Here is a 27,753-nt window from a genome sequence, read left to right on the forward strand (position 1 = left end):
CATAGTCATTTCATACCCAAATTGTGCCAGTAAGTGTACCATATTTATTGGTATTCCCAAACCCCAACCCCAACCCCAATAATGGAATTCCGGGCGGATGATTTATATCAATTCGTACCATAGTCATTTCATACCCAATTTTACCATTTCGTACCCAAGTCATTTCATACCCTGGTCATTTCGTACCATAGTTATTTGTTCAATTCTTACCATAGTTATTTTGTACCATGTCTGTTTGGTCATCTCATACCTTGGTCATTTTGTACCTCAATCATTTATTGTGCAGCTTAGTTGACTGATAGTAAAATATCGAATTACTGATTTAAAAAATAAACATTAGGTTAATACAGCTATATTGAATCCCCACCCTTAAGAAAGAAAGAAACAAACAAACAAATAACAAGAAAAAGATGATATATTACTTTTATCTTCAAACGTTTCCGTCCATTATTATATTAATTTCCAACTAGCACTTTGTGTTAGAATAACATATCAAGATCTAAGACAAGCTGATCTCAGAAAAACCTTAATTACCAATGAAGAGGAAGGGTGCCAGAGTCACACAAAAAGTGTTCTTCGAAAATTGGAGAGTACAAAACCACTATGGTACGAAATGTCCAAACATTATGGTACGAAATGGCTATGGTACGAAATGATTGTGGTACGAAATGACCAAAACACTATGGTACAAAACGACTATTGTACGAAATGGCCATAAACTACGGTACGAAATGGGTGGTATGAAATGACTAGTAACCATATATACATATATTCCCCTTAGGCATGGTTCCAAATCCATATCCTGCCTCTGGACTTGAAATAGTGGTCTTCAAATTCAAAAACTTTAAAAAAGAAGTCTGTTTTTAAACTTGAAGGCGAAACAGACAAAATTGCATGTCATTTTTTAAAAGACAGCTGTTGTATACTATGTACAATTATCTTGTCGGAAAGAGTTCGACACGTACCCCTCTATATCAAAGGCTCAAAATACTAACCCTAACCCTACACCTAAAACTACCCTAACCATTTAAAGTGGGGTATGGGTCAAAGACTCAAACTCATGCCATCTTGTCTGCTGTTTTATCTTGAGATTCTGATAAAGAAAGGCATTTATTAATTTTCACTAATATCAATTTATCCATTACATACAAAACATTTACCCTGTTGACATGGTCACATTGTCAGTCCTTTTTGTTTAGTAATTATTTATTTTTAATTTATCAGTTGAAGAAGTTTATTTTGTTTAAAGTTAAACACACCTCTGGTGCACTTTGGTTTATTAATCATCATCTATTGAATGTTAAACATTTGGTAATTTTTAGAGAGGAAATCCACTATAATTTTCCATTTATAGCAAGGGATCTTGTACATATATGTATATGCACCACGGATTGGTTAGCACATACCACAACATTTGATATGCCAGTCGTGGTGCACTGACCCACCAATAGGGATTAATCCCAGACCGACCGTGCATCAGGCAAGCACTTTACCACTAGTCTAATCCCCCCTCCCCCCCCCCATCAAGAGATGCCCACCCCCCAGGGAATCTTGATTAGTGATATTTCTACTTAGTTGAACATGTATTAATTAGCAACTACTGTTTAATGTTTAACTTGCATAGCGAATTGTGATACGATACTAAACAAAATGTTCCCTTTCATGCCATCTTATTTTCAGCTGATCATTTGTTTTTTCAGGATATACTTCTTTTGGCCTGCTATATGTTTGTATATATTAAATAAAAGTCAAAAATCCCCATCACACCATATTTTACTTTATATTTTTTGCCCTTGTTCTTCTTTTCTTTCTTTTTTCTATGCGTGTTTATTTGGTTTTACCCAGGAAGAACCAGTGCCAGTCAAAAAGCTTCGCCTTGTTCAGAAGGCTCCATTACCAGAGGTTCACGTCAATTTGCAAAGTGCCACTTCATCCCACGAAGCACTGCTACTGCTGCTCAAGTTTGAAAGCTCACTGCCCATTGATGGAGAAGCAGCCAATGGCGTGGTAGGAGAGTTATTGGATCACTACGCTAGAGAGAAAGAGCCGGTCATCCGATGTAAAGTTATCTCTGTGCTGGGCCAACTGTCCAGACTCCCAGGATTTAACACAGAGATTGTGGTTGATACCATGCTTGTTTCATGTCAGGCAGAAAGTAAGTACTAAATAAAGACACCCACTGACTATAAACAGTGCATAATATTTTGAGCGCTAAAATAACTGATCGTTACACCCCTATGACAAGTTAGGGTTAATTTTAGGGTTGGGGTTAGAGTTAGATATATGGTTAGGGTTAGTTTTTGGGTTATGGTGAGGTTCCCTATATACATATGTATCAATATAATTAGGGGTAACAGGTGGAAATCTTTCCGTTTCATCATAGTGTAACAAAATGTTTTTGGTTGGCAAGATATTTAATTCCATAGAATTTGTGTTAAATACAAAGCAGTAAAGGTATGTACCTTGGTATACACAGGGCTCGCGCTGTCGTTCGCCAAAGTCGCCAATTGCGAAAGAAAGAAAAAATTTGCGAAAGAATTTTTGGTGTTGTGAAAAAATTTGTGAAAGATTGTTTTCAATCTCGATTTTTAGAACCAAACGTGTTCAACCAGTTTTGTCCAGTTGATCCGCTTCACAGTATGAATAAGTGTTATTTGCATGTCCACGTGGCCATACTATACTATATATATAGTAGAAGAAACTGATATTAACATATACTGAGAGGCATAAATAACAAAATGGGTATTTCACTGAATAATCTCTTATAGAAATGTAAGATCATATGTATGAAGCATGTGGACAAAATGACATATTGGTAACAACAGTAAGTGAAAGAGGATTTTATTTAAATCGGGGGTGGGGGAATGGAATAAAATGTGTTTGCAGCAAAAACCATAACTTAATTTGGTGTTTATTGCAAAACCACAGCATTGCATATGAAAATCTTTATGCTCATGCTTTGCCTGCACTGGTCTCTCTACGAAAGCAACCATTACACGCCTTGAAATAAGCGGCCGGTCACGGTCATTGTCCGGTACAAATTTGTAACTTGTCAGTAACAATGTCGATTGCGCCGGTCATCATGTCCGAAGCTCGCGTTGTATTAAAAGCCGGCTGTTTTGGAGTCGAAGACACTTAATGCACCGATTAAAAAAAAATATTGATTACGAATAAAAAAACACAAATGTGTACTAGTGGGATTCGAACCGGTTCGCGGGGCACTTGACAGTCCAACACGAAGTTCATCTACAGTCCGCGTACCTGTTTAGTAGGATTTTTCATAGTCTCGATTTTGCGGGAACTTACATTGTAAAAAGTGATGTCACGCATATTAGTAAATGACCTTTCATACTTAGCGTATACTTCCTGTGGCGTTTTTTCGTTTAAAGTTTGCAATTCAAATTGCCTCGTGATTAACAATTAAAGGATGTTGAACAAAATAATTTCAGTCTTTGCTGTAAAAGAACAGACAGGTGGAGTATGTTTAATAGCAATTGAAAAGATGGTCGATGTGTGAACATCAATAAGAGTGATAGTTTATTTGTTTTATTTCAGAGTCACACAAGGTTTGGAGTCAGCTTCTGCACACATTAGGAACTCTTGGACTGTGTCAGTCTTTGAATGCTGGAATTCGACTACAGCTTGTAGAACTTGCCAGGCAGGTTAGAAGATTTATCTCCACTTGTTTACTGCTTGGTAGTGGAATGGATGCAGAGCTTTAGATCTCACTAATAATAATATTGGGCACAACGGGGACTTTTGTCTTTTCTAAGCACAGGAAGGTTGTTTTAGTTCAGTACTTTGATTAACAGCTGCTGGAGAGATGTTAATATTCAGAAATGCATTTCAAGTTATTTTAATCTAATTAAACTTAACATTTCAGTGGTTTTGAGGGGAAATATTTTTAGGTAAGCATGTTTGTACTTAATTTGGGCATGATTATTTTGGACATAATGTAATTTGCGAAAACGTGTATCGCCTCGACTTTGATGCAATCTAAAGTCCTGGGATGGTTGTGTGGGTGGATAAATGGTATGCATGGATCATCGGATGGATGGATCAGTCACTTGTCAATTTGAGCCTTCATTAAAAGTTTGTTAAAAGTACACTGAAATTGGAGATCATGTTTTATTCTTCGATAAAAGAGTGGGGTGTAGCTCAGCTCTTAAAATATATTTATATGCTGAGATGTTGTTAAACAAATATTCATTTCCAAGCTATCACTGATTAAACAAGTGCTGGGTGTTATTAAGCAAAATCTGTTTTGTTTATTTTCAGCACCTGTCAGATCCTTGTCATACGGTGAGGAGTGCTTCCTTGAATATGATTGGCTGTCTGGGATCTGTCGATCACAAACAGTCGAGTGGTGTTGCGGTAGACTTACAGAGCTTGCTGGCAGATTTCACGCACGATCAGGATCCAAGAGTCAGAACCAGCGCCTTTCATGCCATGGTAAGGTCATTTTTCAAGAGGTTTTTTTTTTTTTTTTTTTTTTAACCTTTAGACTACTGGATTAATTTTTAACAAAAACCACGTTGAGTGGGTACAAGTTTATAATTTTTACTGACATATATTCACTTAAATGTTATATAAATACATGAAATAAAGTTCATATATAAATTGGTAAGTATTGTTTTCGTGGGGTTTTGTCATTTTTCTTATTTTTAGATCAGTTAATGGTGATTAAATTTAGGCAACCAAAAATCGAAAAAGTTGCGTTTACTTGCAGGCATTTGTGGCCAGCTGTCCAGTATTTGTGTCCATTATTCCCGATAACACTGGTTTTCTGACCAGAATTTGTTTTTAAACCCGACCTACGATTCATATTGCAATATTTGGTGATTTTCGTTATTGGAAAAACAATCAAATTTATTATCAAATTAGCTGTCACAATCAGCTATCGATCCCTGAAAGTGACCGCGACGTGCCGCCATTGTTGTCAAGCGAAAATACTTGCCGAAAACCACTTTTTCAACTCAAAATTTCAAGGTATTTTCAGTTGAAAAAATCAAAACAAAAGCCACCATTTTGAAAAAAAGTCTTTTTGTCTTTTATTATATTTCCGTTTCCGGTGATTGTCGTGTGCAAAACAGCTGGAAATATGAATTGGGGAATGCACTGTATACAGTATACAGTAAGTCAAGTGACGTGACGTCGGGCGAGATATCTCACCTGCAGTACTCAGAAGGTTAAACCATAAAAACCCTGTCACAAACATTTTAACACAGAGACAAAGACATTTTTGTTTTTTTTGGAACATTACAAACACTGATGAAGAGATGAATGGTGAAGCCACAGTATTTCCATTTCGGTATGGGACTACTGGACAGGTCCATGCTCCACGCTTGCTGTCAGTTGAGCTATCTCGGTATCACCCGAGCCCGGGGTACATAGAACCTGCAGTGCATGCCGGGTAATCATCCCCCATATGGGGTCATGCACTCGGGAGACACACCCATAATTGTACCTGTGAAGTGGGTAAAACTCGTTGTATGTGGCCTTACACCTACCCATTGAGCCTAGCGGTGCACTCACTCTGGGTTGGAGTCAGTACTGGCATAATTTTTCAAGAGTTAATCACATGCCCACCCACCCTCACTCCCTCAAAAAACATGGCCAATACAGGACACTAAATAGCAGCCCGCGAAAAGCAGACCATTTTTTAGACCTTACAGGTTAAATAGAATTTCACCTGCTAAAACTACCAAAAAATCACAGTTAATATTTTGTGGTAGGATTGTCTCATCTGCTATTTAGCTTGTAATTCTGTTATATTTTAATTATATAATGATCTAAAATACATTTTGGCAGTCCTAATTTTCCACACACTTGCAATAATGAGTTTCTTCACCATAGCAGGTCATATGTTTTATTAGCAGGACATATTTCTTTTGCTCTTCTATTTAAAAAAAAAAAGAACTACAACAACCAAGCCTTATTTTACTTCCTATTTCCAGCCTTGCCAATAAATTAAAAACTAGATTTGAGAACTGCAGGTTTTTTCTCCTGTGTTTCAGTTGTTGTTCCATGAGCGAGGGATTCAGCTGGACATCGGGATCTACCAACAAGCGTGTGCCGCACTGAAGGACGACTTTGAGGATGTCCGAGACAAGGCTATCAAACTGATGTGGGTCCTCAGTCACCTCTACCCAGAGAGGTGAGATGATGCTGGAACATTTTTTTGTTTTTGTTTTGTTTTTTTTTAAACAAAAAAAATGCCACAGACATTTAACACAGAGACAAAGACGGAACCTGCAGTGCATGCCGGGTAATCATCCTCCATGTGGGGTCATACACTCAAAAGACACACCCATAATCGCACCCGTGAAGTGGGTGAAACTCGGTGTATGTGGCCTTACACCTACCCATTGAGTAGCGGTGCACTTACTCTGGGTTAACTGGCCTCGGTGGCGTCGTGGTTAGGCCATCGGTCTACAGGCTGGTAGGTACTGGGTTCGGATCCCAGTCGAGGCATGGGATTTTTAATCCAGATACCGACTCAAAACCCTGAGTGAGTGCTCCGCAAGGCTCGATGGGTAGGTGTAAACCACTTGCACCGACCAGTGATCCATAACTGGTTCAACAAAGGCCATGGTTTGTGCTATCCTGCCTGTGGGAAGCGCAAATAAAAGATCCCTTGCTGCTAATCGGAAGAGTAGCCCATGTAGTGGCGACAGCGGGTTTCCTCTCAAAATCTGTGTGGTCCTTAACCATGTGTCTGACGCCATATAACCGTAAATAAAATGTGTTGAGTGCGTCATTAAATAAAACATTTCTTTCTTTCTTTCTTTCACTCTGGGTTGGAGCCGGTACTGGCATGAAAAATCCCCCATTGCCTCAGGTGGGATACGAACCCAGTACCTACCAGCCAGAAGTCCGATGGCATAACCTCTACACCACCAAGGCCGGTGAAACAGTTGGTCAAATGTTGGTTACCGTAACCAGTGTTTAATTTTTAAAAATCCAAAACCAAGGACTGAATTAATATAAATAATATTTGAAAACGTGTGTTGAAACTTGATTTAGAATAACCTACGGTATCTATTCTATTGGACTCCAGTACTTGAGGGTCAAACTCAACCCTGACTCGAGTACCCGACACTTACACTAGAAGATGATGAGATTAAGGAATAAAGTTAAATAGCATTATACATCTTAATTCCAGTGCTGAACTTAGATGCCAAATTATGCCATTGTATTGCATTTAGAAACCGGTTTATATGTTCAGTGTCATGATGGATGGACGGCCAGTTGATCATTGTATTTCTCCTTGTACGGGTACTCGAGTCCTGTGAACGGACTCAAGTCTTGCTAGACTCGACCTATACTCGAGTACTCAATCTAATCTATTCACTATCAAATCTAAAGTTTATTTTGTATTTGTGCAAACGTAATTAAAAGGAAAATATTAGAGTAAATCAGGTTAATTTAATAATGCTTCGAACAACCTGTTGTGTTTGTAGTTGTCTTTGTAATCATAAAATCTTGTTAATACCAGAGAACATTTTATTTTTAGAATTTTGATTAAAAACAGTTCCAAATTGATTTAAAAATTAATTAACAATTAATCATTTTGTGATTTTTTTTTCATTTAATGTTTGGTATGACAAATTAGATGTAGAGGTTTAAGATGATTTGCATGAAAGATTGATATAATTGTAATAAAATATTCTCTAAATCATGAAAATAAAACGTGATATTGTGTTGGAACAGGTACCTACTAAAATGTAATAATAATATATCTGGTAAATGTAATTTCAAAAGATCACAATTAGGACATAACCATATGGAATTTTTAGATTTGCAGCTGTTATTGTCTATTTGATCCCGCAAATGTCATTTTTGACCAAAGGCGTTAGACTGAGGTTAAAAATTAAACATTTGCAGGCATCAAATAGACATTAAAACCAGCAAATCTAAAAACTCCATATGATTATGTCCATTGTAAACTGAATCATTTTTCTACGAAACTAACTGTATATTTGGTATTTCTTGAAAAAAATGCCTGGCTACAATCACAACTGTAGACCCTTGAACTGTCAACTTAGCCTGTTCCAATTACTAATGACGTCACCTTCTAATTACGTCATTAGCGTTCCGGGTGTTATTTTCATTTGATCCCCAAAAAAGAATGTAATTAACCAGTCACAATACAGAACACACTCACCATCAGTTTACAATGCAGGGCACTGGACAATAACTGTTGAACAGCAAAATAAGTTGGTTTCACTAAAGTTACTTTACTTGTATCTCACATCAGTTAAACAAAAGAACTTGGATGCTGGCAATGTTTTATTTTCATTATTATTCTTGTTCTATCTACAGCTCTGTTCCAATCCCTGATTCCTCTGAAGATCTTCGACTAATTGATGATGCATTTGCTAAGATATGCAATATGGTCAATGACATCTCAGTGAAGGTCAAAGTTCAAGCAGCAAATGTTCTGGTATAAAAAAAAGTTTATGAAGCATTTACAAATATACATGGAGCTGTTGTAATCAAATATATTTAGCTAAATGTTTTGTACTTGTTTGATTTTTTTTAAGCACAATTTAAAAAATCATCTGATAACTGCTCATGCTTAACAATTAGATGATTGATTGAATTGATTGAAACATATTTTATTGCTTTTTAAAGAACAAATGGATTAGGCACAAGTTGCACAACTTACTAGGCCTTCTCCATAATACATACATGTTACGACAGTAATATATTTTTGCAATTTAAATATGAACAGAAATAAATATTATTGAGAAAAGAGAAAGAAGAAAGAATAAAAGAAACAGAAAAAAGACGAAGGAGGAGTGTAAAGAAAAAAAGTAACGGAGATAACCGAGGTATCTTGATCGTGGAAATCGGTGGCGTCATGGTTAAGCCATCGGGCATAAGACTGTTAGGTACAGGGTTTGCAGCTTGGTACCGACTCCACCCAGAGTGAGTTTTAATGACTCAATGGGTAGGTGTAAGACCACTACACCCTCTTCTCTCTCAGTAACCACTAACCAACTAACCCACTGTCCTGGGCAGATAGCGCAGATACATGTAGCTGAAGTGTGTGCCAAGGACAGCATGCTTTAACCTTAATTGGATATAAGCATGAAAATAAGTTGAAATGAAAATTAAATGTAAAATGCCAGTCGGGACTAATCGAGGAACTTTTGTCAGTTATTACAGAATACCATTGTAGAACTTCATATATTGCAGAAATATTTGTAACGCGTTGAGTAATTCACATTCCACAATTGTAGAAATAATCCATTATTGTTGAAATGATTATTTATGTTTTACAGGGATCTCTTCATCTGGTCAGTCCCAAGTTTCTAGAGCAGACGTTAGACAAGAAACTGATGTCCAGCTTAAGGGTTAGTCACTTTCCATTGTCATATCATACATGTATTGAGTCAGTAAATCAGGTTGTGTATTTTGTTTTAAAAAATGGACCGTAACTAGGGAAAACCCCAAAATATTGACCTAAGTGAAGTGTGGTGTTCTTAACTCTGTTTCTCAGACCTCTGAAAATTGCATGAACTGTGGTTTCATCCATGCTTTACATGTGCAAGTCTCATTTTATATAACCAGTTTTTCTTTTGTGCATTATATTCAGGATATAATTGACATGATCATAATGGGTTTAGGCAAAATCAAATGGCAGGGATTTATTTATTCAGGCATTCTGTGGGTCTGAACATAGGACCCTTCAAAAAAGAAAGTGGCACTGGAAATTCCCAATTTCTGTCCTAAAAATGTCCAATATATATATTTAATTATGTCTCAATTATTCAGTGGCCTGAGAAATATATCTCAAGGACAAATTACTTGTGCTAATTTTCCCAAAACCATCTAACATGGGACCCTGGCGAAAAATGCTTGATAAATCCCTGAATGGGTTGCTTGAAATTCTCAAACAAACTTTTCGTCATCTCCAAGCCATATTTTTGTCTGGGGGTTTTTCAACATACTTTTCAAAACAAAACTGGAATAAAATAGTTAATTAATTACTAAGTTAAACACAGCTAAAAATATGTGGTTCTGTTACAGAAAACCTAATTAAAACCCAGGGCTAGCTTTGGGTGAGCAAAAAAATTCGCCAAATTGTCTATTAAACTTCAAAACAATTCACCAAATTGTCTATTAAACTTCAAAACAATTCGCCAAATTGTCTATTAAACTTCAAAAAAATTCGCCAAATTGTCTATTAAACTTCAAAACAATTCGCCAAATTGTCTATTAAACTTCAAAACAATTCGCCAAATTGTCTATTAAACTTCAAAACAATTCGCCAAATTGTCTATTAAACTTCAAAACAATTCGCCAAATTGTCTATTAAACTTCAAAACAATTCGCCAAATTGTCTATTAAACTTTAAAACAATTTGCCAAATTGTCTATTAAACTTCAAAAATTGCAGAAATTGTCAGTTATTTTCTCAAATATGTCAGTTATTACATGAAATTATTTCGCCAAACTAAAATAAAATTTGCCAATTGCTTTCAAAATTCGCAATTGGCGAATTTGTTGAGTACCAGAACTAGCCCTGAAAACTAATAATACAAAATTTGACTTTTAGAGAAAGAAGAGTGCTCACGAGCGAGCGCGTGACCTGTATCAGTCCGGCGAGTGGTCAACAGGTCAGAAGTGGGCGGACGACGCGCCGCGGGAGGAGGTCAACCCAGAGAGTATCAGCCTGATGGCCGTCGGGTCGTGTGGCGCATTCGTACACGGACTGGAGGACGAGTTTCTAGGTACAGGTCACTTCACATACAGCAATGATAAGCAGACATGTTTTTATAGTAGAATATGGTGTGATATAAATTTATCATATGATTATAAATGTATGAAGAAAACAAAAAATAAATATATGAGGCCAACTTTCAAGAAGTATTTTTGTTTGATTATTTTTGGGGGTGGGGTGGGGGGGGGGGATTTTAGCTCCGCTGTGACATTCATCAGCAGAGTTTTTCTAATACCGAGTTGTGTCGTCTGCCTGCCCATCAACTTTTCCTATGTCTATGAATTATTCTGAAATTTTGTACAATAATCTTCTGGAGCAGCCTCCACAAACTAACAGAGATATTTTTGACATGCACATAGTTTATAATTTTTATTAATTAAAATTTCATTAGTAAATTTTAAAATCTATCTTTTCGTAGAGCATCCAACACACTGAGGTGCTTAGTGCATCACTAAATTCACACATATCACACACAGCTTTCTTTATTTTCAGAGGTTCGTAATGCGACTCTAGATTCACTGTGTGAACTGGCTGCCCAGTCGCCGGTGTTTGCTCACATGTCACAGGACAGCATCATCGACATGTTTAACGACGAGATTGACAGCGTCCGTCTCAACGCCATCAGCAGTCTGAAGAAGATCAGCCAGCACATTGCCATCCGACAGGACCAGCTCGAAATAATACTCGGAGTCTTGCAGGTTAGTATGTCTGTTACTGTCCCTAATCTAGCCAACACATTGTCATCCGTCAAGACCAGCTCGAAATAATACTCGAAGTCTTGCAGGTTAGTGTGTGTGTTACTGGCCCTAATCTAGCCAACACATTGTCATCCGTCAAGACCAGCTCGAAATAATACTCGAAGTCTTGCAGGTTAGTGTGTCTGTTACTGGCCCAAATCTAGCCAACACACCAACACAGTGCCATCTGTCAAGACCAGCTCGAAATAATACTTGGAGTCTTGCAGGTTAGTGTGTCTGTTACTGGCCCAAATCTAGCCAACACACCAACACAGTGCCATCTGTCAAGACCAGCTCAAAATAATACTTGGAGTCTTGCAGGTTAGTGTGTCTGTTACTGGCCCTAATCTAGCCAGCACATTATCATCCATCAAGACCATCTCGAAATAATACTTGGAGTCTTGCAGGTTAGTGTGTCTGTTACTGGCCCAAATCTAGCCAACACACCAACACAGTGCCATCTGTCAAGACCAGCTCGAAATAATACTTGGAGTCTTGCAGGTTAGTGTGTCTGTTACTGGCCCAAATCTAGCCAACACACCAACACAGTGCCATCTGTCAAGACCAGCTCGAAATAATACTTGGGAGTCTTGCAGGTTAGTGTGTCTGTTACTGGCCCAAATCTAGCCAACACACCAACACAGTGCCATCTGTCAAGACCAGCTCGAAATAATACTTGGAGTCTTGCAGGTTAGTGTGTGTGTTACTGGCCCTAATCTAGCCAGCACATTATCATCCATCAAGACCATCTCGAAATAATACTGCAGGTTAGTGTGTCTGTTACTGGCCCTAATCTAGCCAACACATTGTCATCCGTCAAGACCAGCTCGAAATAATACTCGGAGTCTTGCAGGTTAGTGTGTCTGTTACTGGCCCTAATCTAGCCAACACATTGTCATCCGTCAAGACCAGCTCGAAATAATACTCGGAGTCTTGCAGGTTAGTGTGTCTGTTACTGGCCCAAATCTAGCCAACACATTGCCATCCGTCAAGACCAGTTCGAAATAATACTCGGGAGTCTTGCAGGTTAGTGTATGTGTTACTGGCCCTAATCTAGCCAGCACATTATCATCCATCAAGACCATCTCGAAATAATACTGCAGGTTAGTGTGTCTGTTACTGGCCCTAATATAGCCAACACATTGTCATCCGTCAAGACCAGCTCGAAATAATGCTCGGAGTCTTGCAGGTTAGTGTGTCTGTTACTGGCCCTAATCTAGCCAACACATTGCCATCTGTCAAGACCAGTTCGAAATAATACTCGGAGTCTTGCAGGTTAGTGTGTCTGTTACTGGCCCTAATCTAGCCAACACATTGCCATCCGTCAAGACCAGCTCGAAATAATACTCGGAGTATTGCAGGTTAGTGTGTCTGTTACTGGCCCTAATCTAGCCAACACATTGTCATCCGTCAAGACCAGCTCGAAATAATACTCGAAGTCTTGCAGGTTAGTGTGTCTGTTACTGGCCCAAATCTAGCCAACACACCAACACAGTGCCATCTGTCAAGACCAGCTCGAAATAATACTTGGAGTCTTGCAGGTTAGTGTGTCTGTTACTGGCCCAAATCTAGCCAACACACCAACACAGTGCCATCTGTCAAGACCAGCTCAAAATAATACTTGGAGTCTTGCAGGTTAGTGTGTCTGTTACTGGCCCTAATCTAGCCAGCACATTATCATCCATCAAGACCATCTCGAAATAATACTTGGAGTCTTGCAGGTTAGTGTGTCTGTTACTGGCCCAAATCTAGCCAACACACCAACACAGTGCCATCTGTCAAGACCAGCTCGAAATAATACTTGGAGTCTTGCAGGTTAGTGTGTCTGTTACTGGCCCAAATCTAGCCAACACACCAACACAGTGCCATCTGTCAAGACCAGCTCGAAATAATACTTGGGAGTCTTGCAGGTTAGTGTGTCTGTTACTGGCCCAAATCTAGCCAACACACCAACACAGTGCCATCTGTCAAGACCAGCTCGAAATAATACTTGGAGTCTTGCAGGTTAGTGTGTGTGTTACTGGCCCTAATCTAGCCAGCACATTATCATCCATCAAGACCAGCTCGAAATAATACTCGGAGCCTTGCAGGTTAGTGTGTCTGTTACTGGCCCAAATCTAGCCAACACATTGTCATCCGTCAAGACCAGCTCGAAATAATACTCGAAGTCTTGCAGGTTAGTGTGTCTGTTACTGGCCCAAATCTAGCCAACACACCAACACAGTGCCATCTGTCAAGACCAGCTCGAAATAATACTTGGAGTCTTGCAGGTTAGTGTGTCTGTTACTGGCCCAAATCTAGCCAACACACCAACACAGTGCCATCTGTCAAGACCAGCTCAAAATAATACTTGGAGTCTTGCAGGTTAGTGTGTCTGTTACTGGCCCTAATCTAGCCAGCACATTATCATCCATCAAGACCATCTCGAAATAATACTTGGAGTCTTGCAGGTTAGTGTGTCTGTTACTGGCCCAAATCTAGCCAACACACCAACACAGTGCCATCTGTCAAGACCAGCTCGAAATAATACTTGGAGTCTTGCAGGTTAGTGTGTCTGTTACTGGCCCAAATCTAGCCAACACACCAACACAGTGCCATCTGTCAAGACCAGCTCGAAATAATACTTGGGAGTCTTGCAGGTTAGTGTGTCTGTTACTGGCCCAAATCTAGCCAACACACCAACACAGTGCCATCTGTCAAGACCAGCTCGAAATAATACTTGGAGTCTTGCAGGTTAGTGTGTGTGTTACTGGCCCTAATCTAGCCAGCACATTATCATCCATCAAGACCATCTCGAAATAATACTGCAGGTTAGTGTGTCTGTTACTGGCCCTAATCTAGCCAACACATTGTCATCCGTCAAGACCAGCTCGAAATAATACTCGGAGTCTTGCAGGTTAGTGTGTCTGTTACTGGCCCTAATCTAGCCAACACATTGTCATCCGTCAAGACCAGCTCGAAATAATACTCGGAGTCTTGCAGGTTAGTGTGTCTGTTACTGGCCCAAATCTAGCCAACACATTGCCATCCGTCAAGACCAGTTCGAAATAATACTCGGGAGTCTTGCAGGTTAGTGTATGTGTTACTGGCCCTAATCTAGCCAGCACATTATCATCCATCAAGACCATCTCGAAATAATACTGCAGGTTAGTGTGTCTGTTACTGGCCCTAATATAGCCAACACATTGTCATCCGTCAAGACCAGCTCGAAATAATGCTCGGAGTCTTGCAGGTTAGTGTGTCTGTTACTGGCCCTAATCTAGCCAACACATTGCCATCTGTCAAGACCAGTTCGAAATAATACTCGGAGTCTTGCAGGTTAGTGTGTCTGTTACTGGCCCTAATCTAGCCAACACATTGCCATCCGTCAAGACCAGCTCGAAATAATACTCGGAGTATTGCAGGTTAGTGTGTCTGTTACTGGCCCAAATCTAGCCAACACATTGCCATCCGTCAAGACCAGTTCGAAATAATACTCGGAGTCTTGCAGGTTAGTGTGTCTGTTACTGGCCCAAATCTAGCCAACACATTGCCATCTGTCAAGACCAGCTCGAAATAATACTCGGAGTCTTGCAGGTTAGTGTGTCTGTTACTGGCCCAAATCTAGCCACCCCTGCGTGTGCTGTAACCTCACCGTGGTGCAGGGGTGTAACATTCTCTTTGAGAATGGCCAATACAGAACAAAATTGAAGTTTTGAGTAGAATTCAGTATCCGTAAAATTCTGTGATATTTGTGTTTTTGCACAGTTCTTTACACTGTTTTTGTTTAAGTCTTTAATTTTCATATTGATGTTGATCATCACTTTATTTATTTGCATTACCATAGCTTGACACCCAATAGCCGATGTATTTTTCGTGCTGGGGTGTCGTTAAACATTCATTCATTCATTAATCTAGCCAACACATTGTCATCTGTCAAGACCAGCTCGAAATAATACTCGGAGTCTTGCAGGTTAGTGTGTCTGTTACTGGCCCAAATCTAGCCAACACATTGCCATCCGTCAAGACCAGTTCGAAATAATACTCGGAGTCTTGCAGGTTAGTGTGTCTGTTACTGGCCCAAATCTAGCCAACACATTGCCATCCGTCAAGACCAGTTCGAAATAATACTCGGAGTCTTGCAGGTTAGTGTGTCTGTTACTGGCCCAAATCTAGCCAACACATTGCCATCCGTCAAGACCAGTTCGAAATAATACTCGGAGTCTTGCAGGTTAGTGTGTCTGTTACTGGCCCAAATCTAGCCAACACATTGCCATCCGTCAAGACCAGTTCGAAATAATACTCGGAGTCTTGCAGGTTAGTGTGTCTGTTACTGGCCCAAATCTAGCCAACACATTGCCATCTGTCAAGACCAGCTCGAAATAATACTCGGAGTCTTGCAGGTTAGTGTGTCTGTTACTGGCGCAAATCTAGCCAACACATTGTCATCTGTCAAGACCAGCTTGAAATAATACTCGGAGTCTTGCAGGTTAGTGTGTCTGTTACTGGCCCTAATCTAGCCAACACATTGTCATCTGTCAAGACCAGCTCGAAATAATACTCGAAGTCTTGCAGGTTAGTGTGTCTGTTACTGGCGTACTACAACCTTATAGGAACGTCAACTAAACAAGATAAGTGATATAAATTAAGATCAATTATGGGTAATAAATAGGATATTAAACTCGCTATCATTTTGTATCATGTTTATGTCCTTCGTGAAATAATTTTCATTGTTTATTATCCTATAAATACAGCATACATTCCTTCTAGTGACGTAATATACATCAGCTGAAAGGAGTGATGTCACGGAACAAAAATAAGTGCACAATTAATTTTATAATAATTATACTAAAATTATTAAGACTGACTGAACTAGAAAATATTTCTGGCACTCGTCCTTTTGTAGAAACTATTAGTCTGTTACAGACCCTAATCTAGCCGCCAAAATGGAGGTTTTTAGCCGAAAGTTGCTGAGTTATTAGCTGTAGTGGGATGAGACACACCCAGTGGTAAAGTGCTCACATGATGCGTGGTAGGACTAGGATCGATCCCCATCGGTGAGCCCATTGGGCTGTTTCTAATGAAGGAAGGAAGGAAATGTTTTATTTAACTACGCACTCAACACATTTTATTTACGGTTATATGGTTAAGGACCACACAGATATAGTGAGAGGAAACCCGCTGTCGCCACTTCATGTGCTGCTCTTTTTCGATTAGCAGCAAGGGATTTTTTATATGCACCATCCCACAGACAGAATAGTACATACCACGGCCTTTGAAACATCAGTTGTGGAGCACTGGCTGGAACAAGAAATAGCCCAATGGGTCCACCGACGGGGATCGATCCTAAACCGACCGAGCATCAAGTGAGCGCTTTACCACTGGGCTACGCCCCACCCTGTTTCTAATGAAAAAACAATCTTGTTTATTATACAGGATTTTAATTTGTTTGTGTCTACTATCTAGAATTTTTATTTATGTTTGTGTCTATTATACAGGATTTTTATTTATTTTTGTGTCTATTATACAGGATTTTTATTTATGTTTGTGTCTACTATCTAGAATTTTTATTTTTGTTTGTTATTTATGTTTGTGTCTATTATACAGGATTTTAATTTATGTTTGTGTCTACTATCTAGAATTTTTATTTATGTTTGTGTCTATTATCTAGAATTTTTATTTATGTTTGTGTCTATTATACAGGATTTTAATTTATGTTTGTGTCTATTATACAGGATTTTAATTTATGTTTGTGTCTATTATACAGGATTTTAATTTATGTTTGTGTCTATTATACAGAATTTTAATTTATGTTGGTGTCTATTATACAATATTTTAATTTATGTTGGTATCTATTATCTAGGATTTTTATTTATGTTTGTTTCTATTATACAGGATTTTAATTTATGTTGATGTCTATTATACAGGATTTTTATTTATGTTGGTGTCTATTATACAATATTTTAATTTATGTTTGTGTCTATTATACAGGATTTTTATTTATGTTGGTATCTATTATCTAGGATTTTTATTTATGTTTGTGTCTATTATACAGGATTTTAATTTATGTTGGTGTCTGTTATACAATATTTTAATTTATGTTTGGGTCTATTGTACAGGATTTTTATTTATGTTGGTATCTATTATCTAGGATTTTTATTTATGTTTGTGTCTATTATACAGGATTTTAATTTATGTTGGTGTCTATTATACAGGATTTTAATTTATGTTGGTGTCTATTATACAGGATTTTAATTTATGTTGGTGTCTATTATACAGGATTTTTCGTTTGAGACGCGTGAGACGCTGCGTGACATGTTGGGAGACATGAGGCTGTCGACGAAGGACTGTTTGAACGACTGCATCACGGCGCTGCTAGAGAACCTCACGCGGTACCCGCAAGACAGACTGTCAGTCTGGAAGTAAGTTTGTAATACAGTCAACATGTCTACAATGTCGTCAACTAGGCACTAGTGCTCACCCGTGGTGCCTAGGTCATAGGATCGAACTCCCTTGGTGGACCCATTCCGTGATTTACTGAAGTTGTTCGAGAAATGAAGGAAATGTTTTATTTAACGACGCACTCAACAGTTTATTTACGGTTATATGGTGTCAGACATGGTTAAGGACCACAGATATGAGAGAGGAAACCCGCTGTTGCCACTTCATGGGCTACTCTTTTCGATTAGCAGCAAGGGATCTTTTATATGCACCATCCCACAGACAGGATAGTACATACCACGACCTTTGTTACACCAGTTGTGGAGCACTGGCTGGAACGAGAAATAGCATCAATGGACCCACTGATGGGAATCGATCCTAGATCGATTGAAGTTGCTAGAGATGAAGGCCATGCTCCCCACTCCACATTCACATCTCTTCTTGGGGTTTTTTTCCCTTAACAACTATATATACTATTAGGTGACATGGTTGCATTCTAGTACAATGTATATGGAATCTGTGTCATTGTAATATGTTTGTCACAATTTCTGTGTAGATAAAATGTGGGTGAAATGTAACAGTAATTAAAGGCAGGAGAGTAATTTTCCGTTGTTAACAATGTGGTTCAGACTTTAATTACATTACTGGGTTTGGTTTATCTTTCAGGTGTGCTCGGAATCTTGGCCGCAATCATCCTCCCTTTACCTTGACCTTGGCTCCAGTGTTCCTGTGCATCCACCCGTACTTCAACACACCCGAACCCAACATGGACGACCCAGCATGTATCCTTTATCTTTAAAGTCAATGTTGTAATGAATTATATAATTTAAAAAAAACATTAGTCATTATGTTACCATGTCACACACAAATTTACATAATTTTTTTTATGCAAGTTATTTTGTGTAAATATTGTTAAGTCGGTGACTAGAACTGCTCTAAAATATCATAAAAATTAAAGAAGAAAACCGCCAAATTAAGGCCGTGCCTTTCAAATATGAACATTATTTTATGCATTTATAAGCTTTATTAGTGAAATATGTATCACAAAGTTATAAACTTGTACCACCTCAATGTGATTTTTGTCAAAAATTAGTTTTGCTGACTAATTTGTTTTATAAACAAAACTATGACTCGTATCCCAATATTTAAAAAATAAATTATTGTCTGTGAAATGGTCAAATTAGCTATTACAATCAGCTATCGATTCCTCAAAAATACCACCACATTTCACCATTATTGTCAGGTATAAATACTCAATGAAGACCAAATCAAAATTGACAGATATTCCTCCCATTAAAAAAGAAATGGTAAATTGGCCCTTATTTTCAGTAAAGCTCTTTCTTGTAGCTTTGTTATTATTTCCGGAAAGTGCCAGGTGGGAAATATGAATTAGTTATTGTTCTGAATAATTGCTCCAAAACGTTGTCAGTAAATTGTGTTTGAAATGCATTTTAATTATCCTACCCAGCATCAGATATCGCATTCCTTCAGGCAGAATGACCTTCTTTTTTTTAAAGTTGACTTGAAATTTCAAATCTATTCAGGTACCCCAATGTTTGATATGCTCCTATGCCAAATTTAGTAAAGATTGGTACTTTTAAACCTTCTGGAAAAACTACTCAATGCATATAATAATAAAAATGTCACACTCAATTTTCTCAAAAATTATCTGTAAAATCACAGAACTTACCAATCTGTGGGTTGAGAAACATTTTTAAGTATCAAAATGAAAAGCAGAATCTGCAGATATTATAAATGTAAATATTATATTCAAAAGTGCTAAAATTTAAGTTAAGACTAATTCCGTAAGGACAGGGCACATTTATGTAATGGGTGTATGCTTTATGTTCTGGTTTCCATGACAATGTTGAGACATCACAATTCTTCTACTGATTTTCAATGCCGCGACGGACTGCCCCACGCTGATTCCGTTGTTTCAGGACCACATCGTCCGTCACTACACCTACCTGCGAAACAGCATACCAGATCTTGTTCCCATTCTAAAGGTACAAACTTTGCCTCATTTTGATAAATAAAAATTATTATACGAGCTTGTGTGTCGTACTGATGTTACAAAACGAGTGTCAGGATTTTTGTGTTGCCAAAGCGAGAGCGACAGTAATACATAGCGATTATTATATGAGCTTGTGTATCAGACTGATTTTACAAAACAAGTGTCAGGATTTTTGTATTGCCCTAGTGAGAGTGATAGTAATACATAGCGATTATTATATGAGCTTGTGTATCAGACTGATTTTACAAAACAAGTGTCAGGATTTTTGTATTGCCCTAGTGAGAGTGATAGTAATACATAGCGATTATTATACAAGCTTGTGTATCAGACTGATTTTACAAAACAAGTGTCAGGATTTTTGTATTGCCCTAGTGAGAGTGATAGTAATACATAGCGATTATTATACAAGCTTGTGTATCAGACTGATTTTACAAAACAAGTGTCAGGATTTTTGTATTGCCCTAGTGAGAGTGATAGTAATACATAGCGATTATTATACAAGCTTGTGTATCAGACTGATTTTACAAAACAAGTGTCAGGATTTTTGTATTGCCCTAGTGAGAGTGATAGTAATACATAGCGATTATTATACAAGCTTGTGTATCAGACTGATTTTACAAAACAAGTGTCAGGATTTTTTTATTGCCCTAGTGAGAGTGATAGTAATACATAGCGATTATTATACAAGCTTGTGTATCAGACTGATTTTACAAAACATGTGTCAGGATTTTTGTATTGCCCTAGTGAGAGTGATAGTAATACATAGCGATTATTATACAAGCTTGTGTATCAGACTGATTTTACAAAACAAGTGTCAGGATTTTTGTATTGCCCTAGTGAGAGTGATAGTAATACATAGCGATTATTATACAAGCTTGTGTATCAGACTGATTTTACAAAACAAGTGTCAGGATTTTTGTATTGCCCTAGTGAGAGTGATAGTAATACATAGCGATTATTATACAAGCTTGTGTATCAGACTGATTTTACAAAACGAGTGTCAGGATTTTTGTGTTGCCCTAGCAAGAGTGGTGTTAATACATAGCGATTATTAGACAAGCTTGTGTATCAGACTGATTTTACAAAACGAGTGTCAGGATTTTTGTGTTGCCCTAGCAAGAGTGGTGGTAATACATAGCGACTATTAGACAAGCTTGTGTGTCAGACTGATTTTACAAAACGAGTGTCAGGATTTTTGTGTTGCCCTAGCAAGAGTGGTGTTAATACATAGCGACTATTAGACAAGCTTGTGTGTCAGACTGATTTTACAAAATGAGGGTGAGGATTTTTGTATTTCCTGAGTGAGTAGAGGGTAATACATGAATCCTGATGCAAGTTTCATAAAATCAGTACAGCTCACACGCGAGTGTAATAATTTCTTTATTATTCATATTATTATTGTTTTTTTTTTTTTATGAATAACAAGGACATTCCTAAAATGTTTTAACCACAATTAGGAAGAGACTACCAAATGACATCATATTTCACATGCATGGTTTGAGATCGGACTGGGAAAACCGTCGTGTTGTGATGTCACTTCCCAAAATTACGTCATTACATGCGTTCCTTGGATGGTTTTTTATTAACCCTGTTTTGTTGAACCATGTGGATAATAAATCTCTATGACATCATAACTGATTTTGTTCCCATTCTAAAGGTACAAACTTTTCCTCATATAACTTGGATCCATGTCTTTTATGTGCCAATAGTTCTTGAATAACTACAAATTGAGCTCATGTTTAGCACAAATTTACACTGCTTTGAATTATGGTCTCATTCTCCATAAAATGGTGATTTTCATCTGCAATTTACTTATCTTTTAAAAAGAATTAAATAAAATAGCAATACTTAGTCAGTACAAATGTACTATTTTAATCCCAAAGTGCACACGAAATTAAAATATTTTTATTGGTTGGTGAGTTAAGAATGAGAGAAAATTCTAAACTAGAAACAGATATAATTATCTCCCTTATGTAACCAATCGACCAATAAATTGCAAACAATAAAAGTAAAATACATGTAGATTTTTTTGTATTGTATTGTAAGTATTGCATCGCAATATTTATTTATTATTAAAAACTAATTTCAGTTAACATGTTATTTACAAAATTGTTTGGAAGGAAGGAAATATTTTATTTAACGATACACTCAACACATTTTATTTACGATTATATGGCGTCAGACATGTGGTAAATGACCACACAAATATTGAGAGAGGAAACCTGCTGTCGCCACTTCATGGGCTACTCTTCGATTAGCAGCAAGAGATCTTTCATATGCACCATCCCACAGACAGGATAGAGCATGCCACAGCCTTTGTTACATCAGTTGTGGAGCACTGGCTGGAACGAGAAATAACCCAATAGGTCCACCGACGGAATCAATCCTAGACCAACCGCGCATCCAAGCGATAGATTGTGCCTCCTATCAGTGGTAAAGCATTCACTTGATGCGCGGTCGGTCTAGGCTCGATCCCCTTCGGTGCACATCAAGCGAATACTTTGCCACTGGGCTACATCCACCCCTTTCGCTGTTTGTCTAAAAAGATATGTATTCTCTTTACAACTTGTACAAGATTTAACATATTGTTTTGGCTGCTACTTTCATACATTCTGAATGGGGTCTGCTATTTTACACCATTGTGCAACACTAATCCTAGGGCCAATCTCAGTAGCCGACCACCAGTGTTAAAATTTCCAGATTTTTAAAATTATAACTGTCTTTCAATTCTGTTATAACACTGATATCTTGTACAGGCATTGGAGGGTGCGACTGTCTGCACTGACCAGGATCCAGTGGACTCCAGTAAGAAGATGTCCACGTTTCTCCGCCAGACGGTCAACCGACTGAGCACGTTACACGTCATGGACAACTCGACCGCGCAACAGTTACTGGAGATCACCGTCAGGTCAGCGCAGTCAGTTGGTCTGACATGTTATTTTCAGTTTAATTTGGTTTTAGCTGGTTTATGAATCCAATATAATTTTTTGCTTTAACTTTTTGTAATTTTTATCTTCTTGTATTCAAGTCAGAATCTCAAAACTGACACTAGTAATATTTCTTTTGTTCCTCTTCTGTTTTATCTTACTTCTCCATCCTTTTATATTTCATCTTTGTCTTAATAGTTTTCTGTTATTTATTTAATTTTTTTGTTTTTTATTGCTGTTTTCTTTCGGGTTTTTTCTTTAGTTTCTTTTTCATCTTGTATGCTTCTTCTTCTTCTCTTGCATCCTTGTTTTTCTGCTGTGTGTCGGTTTCTTTCTCCTTCACCCAGTTTTACTTTTTACATCTTACTTCTTTTCCTTATTCCTGTTCAAGATTCTAGTTTTCATCATTCCTAATTAAAAAAGAAAGAAATGTTTTATTTAACGATGCACTCAACACATTTTATTTACGGTTATATGGCGTCAGACATATGGTTAAGGACCACACAGATTTTGAGAGGAAACCCGCTGTCACCACTTCATGAGTTACTCTTTCCGATTAGCAGTAAGGGATCTTTTATTTGCACTTCCCACAGGCAGGATTGCACAAACCACGGCCTTTGTTGAACCAATTATGGATCACTTACATAAATATGACATGTTCTTTTATTTATTTCATCAGAATACAAATGTCTATATGATTTTGTAAATTGTAATAATTTTCCCATGATTTTCAGAGATCTTCAGAGAATCGCGGAACTCGACTCAAGCGTGTCGTCATCAGCGGAGTGTATCTGTCTCTTTTTACAGAGTCAGCTCATTCTTACTCGGGTGAGAGAACATTATTTATGTTTTCATTTTCAGTAAAGGCTGTTTCTTTTCAACTTAACCTGATCTTGAACTAAAGACATTTCACACACCCCTGAGATAGTAGACTGGTCTGAAAATCCCCACAGCCAATGGGATGGCTAAAAAATCTTCATCATTTTCTATATTTTAATTTTATAAAAAGTATTTAAAATCCTGCGTTGAAATAGATTTTTGTTCAAAAACAAATTTGTGACTTAAATTGTGAGTATTTTTTCCAAATGCATTTGTGTACTTAAAAAATGCTCAGAATTGACATGACATAATGAATAACGATGTCATCCTTGTTTTCGAGGGGATGGGATGTAGCCCAGTGGTAAAAAGCACTAACTTGATGCACGATCGGTTTGGGATCGATCCCCATCAGTGGACATATTGGGCTATTTTTTTCCTCCGTCCAGTGCACCACGACATGTATATCAAAGGCCGTGGTATGTGCTATCCTGTCTGTGGGATGGTGCATATAAAAGATCCCTTGCTGCTAATCGAAAAGAGTAGCCCATGAAGTGGTGACAGCAGGTTTCTTCTCTCAGTATCTGTGTGGTCCTTAACCATATGTCAGACGCCAAATAAAATGGGTTGAGTGTGTCATTAAATAAAACATTTCCTTCCTTCCTTGTTTTCGAATAAACTTTGGAATGTTTTGCTTAGTTATTTTCAATAAACCTAAACTACAGGTATGTATTTCACTTGTTTTCAGTTGCTGAGCCAAATGAAAAGTTCGTTTGGGGGTCTGACTGCTTCTGATAACATTCTTGCTCCAATAGACAAGGTATGGTATAGTTGTGCTATCGTTTTAATTGTGGTTTGTCAGTTAAAACTGAAAAATAGTGCATTACTGGATGATAAAGTCATGATATATTTCAAATACTTATAATAAATATATTACGAAGAATCGATTGCAAAAATTAGTGTAGCCCACTATGTTGCATTTTTTCCTTTGTTTTATGGGGTTGGTGGGTGGGGTGAGGGATATACATGTAATAAGAGTGAAGCAAAGATATATAATTTTTCTCTCATCTTTATGAGTTTAAAAGGTGAGATGTAAGTATTACTTTTTGAATGGCAATGGCAACAGCATCAACTTTGCATTTAGTTCCAAATCTCCACATTAAAATTCTATGTTTAGCTCCATTTGTTTTACAAACTATACATCAGGTTTATAGTTTCACCCTACGACCGTTCATCACAATCTGATAAAAAATAATAATTTAGGTTTACGTGGTTTTTTTATTCCCTTCCCGCCACATGCTTTGAGATAAATACCGAATATGTTTATGGTTGACAAGACATTTAATTCTTGTTTACAAATAATATTGCTTTTATTTCAGATTTTTAATTTTTTTTTAAACATTTCGGTTGTCAGTCTTTAATTAAAAATCTTTTTTTTTCTTTTTTTTTAACCAGATTTTACAGCTGACGACCAAACTTCAGACTGTGTATATGGGAATCACGACCCAGGAGCTCGGGCTGATTCGACAGACAGAACTCAAGGCTCTCACTCTTCAGCTGCGGGTGACGCTCAGTAAAGGCTCGCTGTTCGACCAGTTCCGTGCCAGCGAGAGCTACATGCAATATCTCAGACAGTTCAGCAAGTGAGTGCTGGTCGTCAAATGATCTCTCTCTCTATCTCTATCTCTCTCTCTCTCTCTCTCTCTCTCTCTCTCTCTCTCTCTCTCTCTCTCTCTCTCTCTCTCTCTCTCTCTCTCTCTCTCTCTCTCTCTCTCCCTCTCCCTCTCCCTATCCCTCTCCCGCTCCCTCTCCCTCTCCCTCTCCCTCAAAAGCTGCATGCAGTATCTCAGACAGTTCGGCAAGTGAGTATCACCAGTCAGACAATTTTTAATTTTGTGTATGTGTGTAGGCCTCTAAAAATAGCAGACATGATCATTTCATTTGCGCATTGCTTATGCAAACCTAATTTTGCGTAATCTATATTTATTTATTTTGCACAGTAAATTTAGGACATCATTTACATAGACAGAATGGTTTATGTCTGCTTTCTATTAATGACTTTATTTATTATGATATAATAAGTAGTATAAGCTGTTGTGGAAAGGTTAAAAACACAACTTTTTGAAATGTCATTTAGTTACGGAAGACATTTTGGACATAAATCTACTCAGTTGGTAGAGCATTTACCTGAGTTGTTTGGATTGAAGGATCATATCTCCTTAGTAGGCTTATCTTTTGATTGGGGTTTTCCCATCCCAACCAGTGCCACACACCTAGTGTACACATCAAAAGGCTGTGTTATGTGTTGTGCTGGCCTCTGTTGAAACGTACACACAAAAGATTTCTTGCTGCTAGTGGAAACAATGTAGAAGGTTTCTTCAGGGATATGATTTGTCATATTTTTTATCCGATTTCAGCTTCTTCTTTTTGTGTGAGTTAAATAAATTTCACAAAGTAGATTGGATATGATCTGAAATGCTGAAAAATAACCTTTATTTAGTTATAAAATATATAGGCTTAAGACCATTATCAGCTTTTGTATGATGTGTATGTCCCTACTGAAAATATTCTTATTTGTATGATGTGTATGTCCCTACTGAAAATATTCCTATTTCTATGACGTGTATGTCCCTACTGAAAATATTCCTATTTCTATGACGTGTATGTCCCTACTGAAAATATTCCTATTTGTATCACGTGTATGTCCCTACTGAAAATATTCCTATTTGTATCACGTGTATGTCCCTACTGAAAATATTCCTATTTGTATCACGTGTATGTCCCTACTGAAAATATTCCTATTTGTATCACGTGTATGTCCCTACTGAAAATATTCCTATTTGTATCACGTGTATGTCCCTACTGAAAATATTCCTATTTGTATCACGTGTATGTCCCTACTGAAAATATTCCTATTTGTACGACGTGTATGTCCCTACTGAAAATATTCCTATTTGTACGACGTGTATGTCCCTACTGAAAATATTCCTATTTGTATGATGTGTATGTCCCTACTGAAAATATTCCTATTTGTCTGACGTGTATGTCCCTACTGAAAATATTCCTATTTGTATGACGTGTATGTCCCTACTGAAAATATTCCTATTTGTACGATGTGTATGTCCCTACTGAAAATATTCCTATTTGTACGACGTGTATGTCCCTACTGAAAATATTCCTATTTGTACGACGTGTATGTCCCTACTGAAAATATTCCTATTTGTATGATGTGTATGTCCCTACTGAAAATATTCCTATTTGTATCACGTGTATGTCCCTACTGAAAATATTCCTATTTGTATGACGTGTATGTCCCTACTGAAAATATATCTATTTGTACGACGTGTATGTCCCTACTGAAAATATTCCTATTTGTACGACGTGTATGTCCCTACTGAAAATATTCCTATTTGTACGACGTGTATGTCCCTACTGAAAATATTCCTATTTGTACGACGTGTATGTCCCTACTGAAAATATTCCTATTTGTACGACGTGTATGTCCCTACTGAAAATATTCCTATTTGTACGACGTGTATGTCCCTACTGAAAATATTCCTATTTGTACGACGTGTATGTCCCTACTGAAAATATTCTTATTTGTACGACGTGTATGTCCCTACTGAAAATATTCCTATTTGTACGACGTGTATGTCCCTACTGAAAATATTCCTATTTGTACGACGTGTATGTCCCTACTGAAAATATTCCTATTTGTCGGACACTTTGGGGCAGGATGTAGCCCATTGGTAAAAGTGCTCGCTTGATCCGCGGTGGGTCTAGGATCGATCCCGTTGGGCTATTTCTCATTCAAGCCAGTGCATTATGACTGGTATATTAAAGGCCATGGTATGTGCTATCCTGTTTGTGGGATGGTGCATATGAAAGATCCCTTGCTACTAATGGAAAAATGTAGTGGGTTTCTTTGCTAAGACTATATGTCAAAATGACCAACTTTTTGACATCCAGTAGACAATGATTAATAAATCAATGTGTTCTAGTGGTGTTGTTAAACAAAAACAAACTCTAAGACTATATGTCAAAATTACCAAATATTTGACATCCAATAGCCTATGATTATTAAATCAATGTGCTCTAGTGGTGTCGC

General features: G+C 37.6%; 1 protein-coding gene across 1 annotated transcript in view; it reads left to right on the plus strand.

Annotated features, from left to right (window-relative positions):
- Window positions 1-27,753, plus strand: part of LOC121372720 (integrator complex subunit 4-like) — a 33,132-nt gene that overhangs the window by 511 nt on the left and 4,868 nt on the right. The window contains exons 2-16 of the mRNA XM_041499202.1: window positions 1,846-2,155; window positions 3,556-3,662; window positions 4,279-4,452; window positions 6,018-6,157; window positions 8,326-8,446; window positions 9,291-9,362; window positions 10,567-10,741; window positions 11,224-11,429; window positions 17,727-17,869; window positions 18,555-18,670; window positions 19,761-19,894; window positions 22,659-22,810; window positions 23,564-23,657; window positions 24,394-24,465; window positions 25,101-25,288. Of these exons, the coding sequence (XP_041355136.1) occupies window positions 1,846-2,155; window positions 3,556-3,662; window positions 4,279-4,452; window positions 6,018-6,157; window positions 8,326-8,446; window positions 9,291-9,362; window positions 10,567-10,741; window positions 11,224-11,429; window positions 17,727-17,869; window positions 18,555-18,670; window positions 19,761-19,894; window positions 22,659-22,810; window positions 23,564-23,657; window positions 24,394-24,465; window positions 25,101-25,288 (2,204 nt within the window). The remainder of the gene's footprint in view (window positions 1-1,845; window positions 2,156-3,555; window positions 3,663-4,278; window positions 4,453-6,017; window positions 6,158-8,325; window positions 8,447-9,290; window positions 9,363-10,566; window positions 10,742-11,223; window positions 11,430-17,726; window positions 17,870-18,554; window positions 18,671-19,760; window positions 19,895-22,658; window positions 22,811-23,563; window positions 23,658-24,393; window positions 24,466-25,100; window positions 25,289-27,753) is intronic.

The sequence above is a fragment of the Gigantopelta aegis genome, chromosome 1, assembly GCF_016097555.1.
Source record: "Gigantopelta aegis isolate Gae_Host chromosome 1, Gae_host_genome, whole genome shotgun sequence".
Taxonomy (NCBI): Eukaryota; Metazoa; Mollusca; class Gastropoda; order Neomphalida; family Peltospiridae; genus Gigantopelta; species Gigantopelta aegis.